Source organism: Oncorhynchus keta, chromosome 21 (genome assembly GCF_023373465.1).
Source record: "Oncorhynchus keta strain PuntledgeMale-10-30-2019 chromosome 21, Oket_V2, whole genome shotgun sequence".
NCBI classification, from domain to species: domain Eukaryota; kingdom Metazoa; phylum Chordata; class Actinopteri; order Salmoniformes; family Salmonidae; genus Oncorhynchus; species Oncorhynchus keta.
In genome coordinates this window covers 12,413,937-12,425,251 of record NC_068441.1, presented here as the reverse complement: position 1 = coordinate 12,425,251, position 11,315 = coordinate 12,413,937, and the positions used below count along the sequence as shown (strand labels likewise).

Here is an 11,315-nt window from a genome sequence, read left to right as displayed (position 1 = left end):
GAGAGTGTGAGAGTGCATGTGTGCTAAGGAGAAGAGACTCAGAGCAGGTGGTCAGTCCAGTTCAAGTATGCAGCAGTCTAATGGCTTGTACATAGAAACTGTCCCTGAGCCTGTTGGTATCAGACCTCATGCTCCGATACTGTCTGCCCGACGGTAATGGAGTGAACGGCTCGTGGCTGGGGAGTGTGGGGTCCTTAATGCTGCAAGCCTTCCTCAGGCACTGTTTTGAGTAGATTTCCTGGATGGGTGGGAGCATTGTCCCAGTGATGTACTGGGCTGGAGGGTGGAGCAATCCCCATACCAGGCTGTGTTCGTCTGGTCAGGACATTCTCGATGGTGCAGTGGTAGTATTTGGAGAGGACCCGGAGTGGCATGTCGAATTTCTTCAGCCACCGTAGGAATGGAGAGATGTTGCTGTGCTCTTTTGACAAGAGTGGTAGTATTGTTGGTCTGTCAAGTCCTCTGTGATGTGGACTCTGACGAACTTAAACCTGCTGACTCTCTCTACTGCAGTTCCTTTGATTTGGATCGGGGCATGTTCCCTCTGCTTCCTGAAGTCAACAATCAACTCTTTTGTTTTTCAAAGTTGAGGGAGTGGTTGTTGTCCAGGCACCACAATGCCAGTTCACTTACCTCCTCCCTATAGGCTGACTCATCGTTCTTGGTTACCAGGCCTACAACTGTGTTGTCGTCAACAAACTTGATGGTGGAGTTGATGTCTTGCAAAGCCACAGTCGTGGGCGAACAGGGAGTACAGCAGAGGGCTGAGGACACACTCCTGGGGGGCCCCTGTGTTAAGTGTCAGTGTGGAGGAGTTGTTGTTGCCAATCCTCACAGCCTGTGGTCTGTCCTTCAGGAAATCGATCCAGTTGCTGTGAATGCTGAGCTTCAGTCAATGAACAGCATTCTCATATAGGTGTTCCTCTTGTCCAGATGTGTTATGGCCATGTGAATAGCGATGGAAATGGTATGTTCCGTGGATATGTTGGAGCGGTAGGAAAATTGGAGAAGGTCCTGTGTGACTGGCATACTGGCCTTGATGTGTGCCATGACCAGCCTCTCGAAGCACTTCATGATGTCTGTGGTGAGCGCGACGGGGCAATAGTCATTTGGGCATGTCACCTGGTTTTTCTTGGGCACTGGGACGATGGTTGTCTCCTTGAAGCAAGTGGGGACAAACACCCTTGGTCAGGGACAGGCTGAAGATATCCGAGAAGACGCCCACTGGCTGGTCAGCATATGCTCTAAGGACACGGACAGGGATGCCATCTGGGATGGCGGCTTTGTCAGCCTCGGAGAGCGAAAGCACCTGGTCGTCCGGAGCAGCGAGAAACTTCTGGGATGGCTCTGTATTGTCTGCCTCGAAGTAAGCATAGAATATGTTAAGGTCATCTGGGAGGGAGGTTTCAGTGGCCATCACAGAGCTGGATGTGCCTTTGTTGTCTGTGATAGTCTGAAGTCCTTCCCACATGTGTCACAAGTCTGAGTTGTCAAACCCTAATGTTTTGCGGATATGTACCTGCTTGCCTTGTATGTGTCGCATGCCACTGAGTAATCTGGGTTTGTTCTGCTCACATGGAATGGTGCAGCATATCATAGTGTGACAATGAGCTATCAAGCCATATGAATTGGGTTATTTTCGCCAGCGGTTCAGGTTTCTTCAAACTGGGCATCAAAGAGAACTGTAATAAGGAATTACTGTGGCTGAAAAAAAACAGGAGGAAAAAGTAGATAAACTAATTTCCTTCCCTGCCATTAAGGAGGCCCTGGTCTGTGTGCTGTAAGGCTGCTAGCTGGTATGCGCTCTGCGGCTGGTTCACATTAACCATGTTCATGAGCCCTTGCAAATAAGCCTACCTCACACACTCTACTCACGCTCATTTACGGAATCCTTGTGGATGAGTCTGGAATTCAGTCTGTGTGCCGCCAGACTGAAAAAAAAGCCTATCCCATGCAGGGCAATTTTGGTTGATTTTAAATTGTTATTGCATAGCCTGGTCTCACAGACTAGATGTAACATTGTAAACATACATTTGAGACACTAATTAGTATTATATGGTACGTTTGGTATAGTTACATGAGACAGAAGGTTACTTAAGGCAAAAGCAAATGTAGGGTGGATGGTCAAGGTGGATGGGTGGGCATATAACACAAACGTCTAGGAATCCAAAGGTTGCTTGTTCGAATCTCTTCACAGACAACTTTAGCATTTTTGTAACTACTTACAACTTTTTAGCTACTTTGTAATGACTTAGCATGTTAGCTAACCTTTCCCTAATTAACCCTAACCTTAACCCTAATCTAGATAATGTTAGCCACCTAGCTAATATTAGCCACAACAAATGGGAATTCGTAACATATCATAAGCTTTGCAAATTCATAACATATTGTATGAATTGCAATTCATAACATATCATGCGAAAGGATGATGGACATCCACAAATTAATACAACATGAAACGTAACATAGCATAATAAATGGAGGGAAACAGATGTACATTTATTGTGTTACATCAAACCCTGAATCCAGGTTGTCATGTTCTGTTGGATGAAGAGAACAGGGTCACTTCATGTTTGTAAAAGGGGTTGGGTAAATTACGATTATTCTGCCAGCAGCACAAATGTTGATGTCACATTCGTATGGTAATGAAACCTTCAAAATAAATGCCCGCATTTCAAAACATTGCAATCAGGACAACTCATTCAAAATAATTTTGACCAATGACCACTTTTATCATGCCAACAATAAAAAGCAATAGGTTTTTTAATGAAAACAAACTAAAAACATGGTTAAAAAAAAAAAAAAATTAAGACCAATAATAGAATACTATGTTTACACTGGTATGCCGAGAATATTGGGCTGTAGAGAGAAACTTTTCTACCCGTCTCAGCTAAGGTGGGGTGGGAAATACTCAGTAGGGTCTATACTAACCAAACATGTTTTGTTTTGGAGGGGGACTATGTAGTGCATATTCAGCAGCACTTTGTTCTTCACTCCCCCCATAGCCCCAATGCAATAAACTGTAATAGATTGTACATGGGATATATATTGACTTGTAGAGAAAACGTTTCTGTCTCAATTAAAGTGGGGTGGAAAATAGGCATTAGAGTCTTTACTAACACAATATGGTTCGTTTTGGAGGAGGACTGTGTTGCAAGGCCTGCTGATGACTTTTTACTCTGCCTCTTCCATATCTCCCAATACAATGCACTGTAATAGACTGAACATGGGATACATATTATCTTGTAGAGAGAACTTTGCTACCTGTCTGAAATATGACTTGGTACAAGTATTCATTTTTGTACCCCCGGTAAACATTGCTTCCTTGCACTGACTGCAATTTGGAGAGTATAAACATTGAATGTGGAGATCATTGGCAAATAAAATGTGCAGGTAGCATTTCATTGACAAAGATTCTATAATTTCACACATATTTCTGTTTTGAACCAATGGTTTGTGTAGTCTGTCCTATTTTCACTGCCTTTCTTTACATATGGAAAAGTGATGATTCCTAGAAAGAATGGCACAATAGGAATTTGATTCCTTTACTTTTGCTGCAAATAAGCCCTTCCAGCTATATGCTTGAAGATTCCTGACACCTCATTGTGAATGGACCTTTTCCCATTCATAAAGGGTCAGTGTAAACACCGACTTGGAGTTTCTCGCCTAAATTTGTCAGCTGCTTAAGCTGACAAAAACACACTGGCGTGTGTCCTTGCTTATTTGGATCATTGGCTGTTTATCTACTTCATCCTCAGAATCATTAGACTCAAGTGTTTCCTTGCTTATCAGTGGTTCTACATCTGTGTTTTGGAGTCATCTTCACAATATTTGAGTGTGTGCATGTTCCTTCTCGGTTAAACTACTATCTGACAAGTGCTGCTGGATGTGTACGGCACAGTCTCACTCAACAACGAACCATATTTGGTTAGTAGAGAACCTACTGAGTATGATCCACTTCAGCTGAGACAGGTTAAAACATTCTCTCTGCAAGCCAATATGTATCCCATGTACAGTGTATTGCACTGCAGTGAATGGAGTGCGTGAAGTAAGGGGTCACCAGCACTTTGTATTAAAAGCATTACTCAGCAAAAGAGACCAATTTAAGTTTTGCAGACTCTATTGAGTAATTCCAATAACATATATTTGTATTTGACCTACACAATAGCTTTCAACATATCAGTATTTGTGCAAACCTTCAATATAAATTGTATGAAAAATACAATATTAAAAATAAAATGTCAAATGATTCATTTATTTAAAAAAAGTTGTTAGCATGCTGTGTTAAAAATACATGTCTTTGCAGGGGACTCTTACTATGAAAAAATACAAATAAATCTTCGATCGTGCTGCCAGCATTAATATCCGGCTGCTATGAGAACGGTCATGGGGTAAATGCCAACCAATCTCAGGGTGTGTGAGCCCATTTAAACTCTCACTCAAGACAACACTTGACCGTAGGTGGCTTCGGCATAGGCTACACACATAGGGTCCTGCATAGAGGTGTAGCAATAACATGATAATGTATTGTGCGAGGAAACACGAGCTGGTATCGTTGTTGACATGAGGGTATGCCTGACTTGTCCCTAGATGCGATCTGTGCGACAAGGACCAACCGCGCACGGAACACTTCGTCATTGATTAATGCTAATTGTTAATTCTCTGAATGCGAATACAATCATTTCCCCCATCATTATTAATGACAATATGTCAAACAAAACATTTGGATGACTCGAACTGCGCCTCGATAGGATTTAAAATAACAAGGATTTGGGCAGGTATGCGCAATTTTGATGTTCTCATTGGAATGCGCTCATTTTGGGTATAAACAAAAACATGTGATGCTGAAGCGCATCTGCACTACCTGCGAGAATAATTCGACTATTTGACCGTGTGCACTTTTGTTGTCATTGGATTGGTGATAACTCATCCAGCGAGATTCTGAGCCTGTGAAACCACTTACAGTTCGTCTTCGATTTGAGATGCTGGCGATTACCTGCGCTTTAATTTTAGCGCTCATGCAAAGCGGGACAGGTGAGTGGCCATCATCTTGATATTCATTTGATATGACGGGATGCAGCAATAGGCTATCAGCCAACTAGCCAGATTATAGGCTATATCTGGAATTCAAGATCACCATACATAGGCTATTTTTAACTCTTATGAATAATATCCTAATAGGCCTATGGTATTTCCCCATTTTAGATTAGATTTTTCCCATAATATAGGCCTAATGCTTATGTTGGCTACGCCTGTATTCGGCGCTATTATGGTGACGACGCAGTGGATAGGATTGTATCATAATACATCCCATTGTGGGATGAATTGGGTACAGTGCCGTGCCACCAGTTGAAGGTTCCGTAATCTGGCTTGTTCTCTTTACAGTTATGAATGGCACATTTTATCGATAACTGAAAGCCTATCACTCCTTGCTGATATGCTGCCCTATGCGAAGCGCCCAAAAATACCAGAGCAGTTTTCCCTCACGCAGAAAAACAGCTGTCTGTCTAGAACTCACGTGCACTGGAAACTGAGGCCCCGGAATAGGCTACAATGTTGCAAGTTTGCTATAGCTACAGCTTCCGGCTTGACCCAGTTGATTGATTTGGTACAATGTTGCAATTCACTAGATAGTTGAAGTCAAGACAAATAGAAATAAAGGCACAGGTGGGAAGTAGAGGGGTAAATGCGATTGCAAGAACCTGCATTTTCATCAGGTTATTTTCTGTTTTTATTTGTCGGCTTTATATATTTTTACTTAGTTGACAATGGAAGTTATAGCTTAGGCCAATGCAGTAAGCCTATCTCTGAGTTCCATGCGCTCATTTCTTTAGCCACCAATGGCCCACAGTTTATCAGTCCATATGGCAGAGAGCACTGTATCAATGCGTCTATATGTCCGAGGCTGGTGCTCTTGCATTCGTTTAATTTCAACTTGATAGATTTATCATTTTAATTCAGATTTGTATTAATAACCACGTGACAATGATTTTGAGAAACGAAACTTTATTATTGAAATGTGCATATGAGCATTCTGACTGGCACGCAGATCAGATTCGTAGAAATGGTAGGATCAATTGTAAGCTTCCCCAAACATGAAACTCTGTATGTTAGCTACCCAGGTTTTCAGGCATGTCGTTATCTTGTAAAATGCAGTTCATATTTTCTTCTTAGCAATCAACAGCTCAGAAAATGACGAATAGGCCTTGAAAAATAAATACTTGAAAAAAAAAAAAACTTGAAATTGCTCATTCTCATGACAATTTAGCCCACTGCGCAAACTCTCTGACAGGAGTCTTGAGTAGCATAATTACATTAAATTGGCTATTGTCCATTTTACTTTGACCTGTCATGTTTTTAGAATATGGTGTGTTTGTTAACATGTTAATTCATATTCACATCGAAGTGCATTTTTATTTAAGAGTGCGCTATTTGATCGAAAACACGATTATGTAAAAAGTGTCTCATGACATTGTCATAAATCTGGTCGCCCTGTAGTCTACAGAAAAGCCCAAAGAGACTATATACTCGTTCTATTGTATAGGCTACATGATTTATGTTCGATGACGTTGACAGAGCATTGGTGGAGCGCCACAGTGCTGGGCAAAGACAAGCTATATATTGTGCGCACTTGAGTTTGGCAAAGTGGGCTGATTATCCTGGGGCGGCATCTGCGCTCACCTTAATAGCCCGTATGCCATTGGGTGAGATGTTTTAATTGTTTTGGGGCAAAATTATGTGAGGTGTTATGTGTTCAGAAAATGCAGCACTCATCAATCTGCTGTCACCTGATTTACTCTGATATTATTGGGTAAATGTGGATGACTGCAGCCTCCTTTCCTTCTGGCCACTGAGTGCATTGACACAGATCTCTTATTTTAAATTTCTTCTGCATTAACTCTCTCCATCCACCCCATATTCAGCCTCGAGGTGTGTAGACCATGCCTGCAGTCCTCCCATGGGCAACCTGGCCAGTGGCAGGACCCTCACATCCCTCTCAGGCTGCTGTGGGAATGGGTCCCAACACTCCCCATGCCCAACTCCCCTCCAACCCTGTCCAGTTGACCTTCACCCACCTGCCCACATGGTGGATGATCCCTTCCAGCAGCCAGCCACCTGGTGGGCCTCGGGCGTGGGCACTGACCAGGAAGAGGAGGTCCGTCTGGACCTGGAGACCCGTTTCTGTCTGACCCACGTGGTGCTGCTGTTCCACTCACCCAGGCCCGCTGCCATGGCCATGGAGCGCTCGCAGGACTTTGGTCGGACGTGGGAGACACTCAAGCTGTTTGCAAAGAACTGCAGTCTTGCGTTTGGTCTTCCTGATGACACCGGTCAGCCTGGCTCGCTTTGTACATCCCGGTACTCCAGTGCCAAGCCGTGCAGCAGGGGAGAGGTAAGGTGACATAATGTCTCATTTACTCTGTGGTGTAAGACACAATTTTAGAAGCACAGTAGACAAACAGTATACAGTAGACCCTTATCTTTCTCAAAAGGTAATATTCCGGATTCTGGGCCCTGGTGGATTAGTTGACCCCTACAGTCCAGAGAGCCTTTCCCAGCTGACCCTCACCAACCTCCGCCTCAGACTTCTCAAGGCCCAGACCTGCCCATTATCTGCCGCACCTTCCACCTCTTCTTCCTCCATTGGACTCTCCTACCCTCCTACGGACCTGAATCTCCCCCTCCTCCCTTCCCCCCAGCCCAGCTCAGAGCCCCCTGCCTCAGCTCCCTTTTCCATTTACACTTTCCTGGCTCGAGGTACCTGTCTCTGTCATGGTCATTCAGAACACTGTTTACACAGTGGCGGACAGGACAAACTGAAGGACATGGTGAGTGTGGCCTGCTCTGTGTGTGTGTGTGTGTGTGTGTGTGTGTGTGTGTGTGTGTGTGTGTGTGTGTGTGTGTGTGTGTGTGTGTGTGTGTGTGTGTGTGTGTGTGTGTGTGTGTGTGTGTGTGTGTGTGTGTGTGTGTGTGGAAAAATGCTTCATTATCTAAGCTTGTCCTTTGTGTTAAATAGCCCTGTTTTTATTGCAGGTGCCTGGCAGGTGTGTGTGCACTCACCACACAGCAGGAGAACACTGTGAGAGGTGTGCCCCTCTATACAATGACCGTCCCTGGAGGGCAGCCAACGGCAGCAGTGGGGAGCCACACCCGTGCCACAGTGAGTGCCCTACTAACATGGGTCAATGGCCAGGCAGTGCTGGGTTGCCAACTCAAATCAAGCTCATGTTGAGAGATCACAGAAATACTTCAACACTGTTCATATATCAGTTATTACTTTTCATTCAAACATTAATAAAATCTCCTGTAAAGGTTTTTCTTGCAGGGAGGTCAAGACTCCAAGCCAAACCGGGAGTGTTGGCAAACCTACCGTTGGGTGTCATCTCATAATCTATCCTTCCAGTTGACTAATCCCTCCGTCCTCTCTCCCGTCCCATCGTTGTCTCCCTGTGCTCCAGAGTGTGAGTGTTACGGCCACGCGACAAGCTGTCACTTCTCCCAGAGGGCGTGGCTGTCCTCAGGGGCCACCAGTGGGGGTGTCTGTGATGAATGCCGACACAACACAGCAGGGCGCAGGTGCCAGCGCTGTCGCCACGGTTACCACCGCCACCCAGCCATGCCCCTTGGCTCCTCCCACATCTGCACACGTAAGTCGGGACAACCTATGGACAAGTGAAAGTAATATATTAATTGTTGTCCCACATGTCAGTGAATTCCAGTTATACATCATGTATAACAGTACTTGAAATTGCAGGCATGGGTGTATATTAAAACATCTGTCTCTAATGGTGTGGATTTGTCACAGTAGTATGTGTGGGTAGAGCGAGAAGAGACGAGGGAGAAATATGTGTGTGTGTGTGGTCTTAAGTCTTTTTCTCTCTTTCACAGGTTGTTGGTGTGACCCACTGGGCTCATTACCAGCCAGCTCTGGGGAGGAGTGCCCATGGTGCCACCCCAGGAGTGGACAGTGCCACTGCAGACCTGGTGTGGGGGGAACAAGCTGTAGCCACTGTCTACCTGGGTACTGGGGCTTTGGGGAAGAGGGGTGCAAACCCTGTGCTTGTCCCCAAAACTGTGACCCCGACACTGGGCTTTGCCTTGACAGGAAAGACATTTTTTTTCTCTACTAAATCCAACATTTCTAATGTGGCTTTCTTTCCTATTACCAGTTTCATCTGACCTCCGTATTCTCCTTGTCATTTCAGCAGCTATGCAAATAACCAGGTTTTCAATGTCCCTATGGGGGGCAAGATTCCTGACATGGACCATGCCTTGACCAGTGAGGGTGAGGCAGTGTGGTCAAAGGAACTGGGTGTCTCTGCCATGCACTACACAGGTGAATGATGATGCACACTAGCATTAGTTATGCACCTCACTACTTAAAGCTTGCCGTCACTGGTTTGAGTATACATATTCATGTACTGCTGACACTGTCTGTCTATGGCTCCTTCCAGGGAAATGCAGCTGTAAGGAGAGAAAGTTGAGGAGTGTCTCGGATCTCTGTAAGACCAAACATGCCTATGGTAAAATATTTTCCAAGGCTCTCACATACTGTACATCTTACAGTATTTAAATTTTTCCCCTCACTCTGTAATGGCCTCTTGACCATTGGTCTAGTCAAGTGATATAAGCAGTGCATACAGTACATGGCGTTAAATTCCAGTGAGGATTTATGCTACATTAGGCATACATTCCACAATCCTTTGATTTAGCTGGGTGTAACTGATGAATGTCTTCATGTGTGTCTGTGGCAGTGATCAAAGCCAGTGTGTTGTCTGCTCATGACAAGGGGAGCCACGCAGAGGTACAGGTCAAAGTTCGCAAGGTCCTGCGGTCAGGACAGGTGCCCCTCTCCCATGGCACACACAGTCTCTACCCCATATCCTGGACTATTCGGGGGTGCACCTGCCCCATCCTTAATCCAGGTAACCCAACATATACATCACCAAACAGAACAGAGTAGTGTGCTACTATATTCAATATGTTTTAAATATTGTCCTTATTTTTCCACAAGGTTGGGAGCTACTCTGTTCACTCTGATATAAGTTCTAATAAACAGGCTTGAGGCTGAACCCTCTCCCTCTTCTTCCAGGAGTGGAGTACATGCTGGCGGGTCCAGAGGAGGCAGGGACGGGACGCCTGCTGGTCACCATGCAGAGTGTGGTGGTTCCCTGGACCTCCCAACTGGGGGCCCACATATCAGAGGGTCTAAGGCAGGGCTGCCCCTGAACACCCTCTCCAAACCCATAACAGAGCACCCTGAATGGAAATCACTGGTTCACTAGATCATTCAGGAAAGGGACAAACTCAGTGGATAAGGCTTGACCAAGTGTCTTGACCAATAATTGCTATGGAAAATCGTGCCCATATAAGACTACAACCCTGCCATATGATGCAAAGAGGATGGACTGGATACTGGAATCTTTAGAGCCTTTCTTATGAAGATGATTTAACTTGAGGTCGTCCTACATAGACAGACAGACAAACACCCCCCTGGAATCTACTAGACACAACAAACCCTAGTATACCAGCTTTTCAGACTGTGTATAGCCAAAGCCATGCCTTTTTATGCCTACCAGGTTCTCAGTACAGTACAATGCTGCTTTTGACTGCTTTTAGTATACTGTATTTTTTTCAGTGTCCAGTTCCAATCATTTATTTTTCATGTGTAGTGTGCTAATGAAAAGTGCAACAAACACACACACACTTATTTACATTTTGAGGCACATAAAGGCATCCACAGGAGAGTGCACTGCTTCCAGTCTGCAGCCTTCATGGTGAGGGCTCCCCAGGTCAAGCCACTCCATCTTATTTTCTATTATTCTCCTCCATGTCTCTTTTGGGCGTCCTGTCTTTCTCTTCAGCGTAGTGCAATCGCAGGGTGCGCGTTCTGGTGGCAGTCTACACACGTCCCAGCCACCGCCATCTTTTCTGCAACAAATAGGGCCTACAGAGTACATAAAAAGATCAACCTGAGAAATGTAAGTGTAAGGAACATGCAGCAGCTAATATCTTAATCTGAAAAGATACAAGGTTCAATGTATGTGGTGCAGTTTCACCGAAGAATGAACGAGTCACTTTCAAAGCATCATGGTCCAGTCGTATGTAAGAAACTCTAGTTTCATTTGTGTTTGAACAGTATTTAAACATATGGGAAGAAATGTTTGAAAGAGGTAATAAGACATTGTTCAGTAATACCTTTAATCAAGACAGGTAAAAGAAAGTACCAGTGCATTAAAGGCTTGAAATTACATGTTTCAAAAGCACGCGAAGGAAGCACCTTCTATGTACTCAGTCTTTCTTCATAAGAACAT

The 11,315-nt window shown here is 44.5% G+C and overlaps 1 protein-coding gene across 1 annotated transcript; it reads left to right on the top strand.

The window, feature by feature from the left end:
• Positions 1-4,395: 4,395 nt before the first annotated feature.
• On the top strand, positions 4,396-11,315 carry LOC118400140 (netrin-4-like). The gene is made up of 10 exons (XM_052473344.1): positions 4,396-5,034; positions 6,924-7,393; positions 7,494-7,829; positions 8,035-8,161; positions 8,460-8,648; positions 8,890-9,103; positions 9,207-9,337; positions 9,456-9,524; positions 9,756-9,926; positions 10,094-11,315. The coding sequence occupies exons 1-10, from the start codon at positions 4,983-4,985 to the stop codon at positions 10,228-10,230; spliced, it is 1,896 nt and encodes a 631-aa protein (XP_052329304.1). The 5' UTR covers positions 4,396-4,982; the 3' UTR covers positions 10,231-11,315.

Excerpts from the sequence above, each read along its gene's own strand:
- LOC118400140 (XM_052473344.1), top strand. The coding sequence starts at position 4,983 with ATGCTGGCGATTACCTGCGCTTTAATTTTAGCGCTCATGCAAAGCGGG. Across the intron at positions 7,830-8,034 it reads AGGACAAACTGAAGGACATG|GTGCCTGGCAGGTGTGTGTG; the intron begins GTGAGTGTGGCC and ends TTTTTATTGCAG. Across the intron at positions 9,525-9,755 it reads TAAGACCAAACATGCCTATG|TGATCAAAGCCAGTGTGTTG; the intron begins GTAAAATATTTT and ends TGTCTGTGGCAG.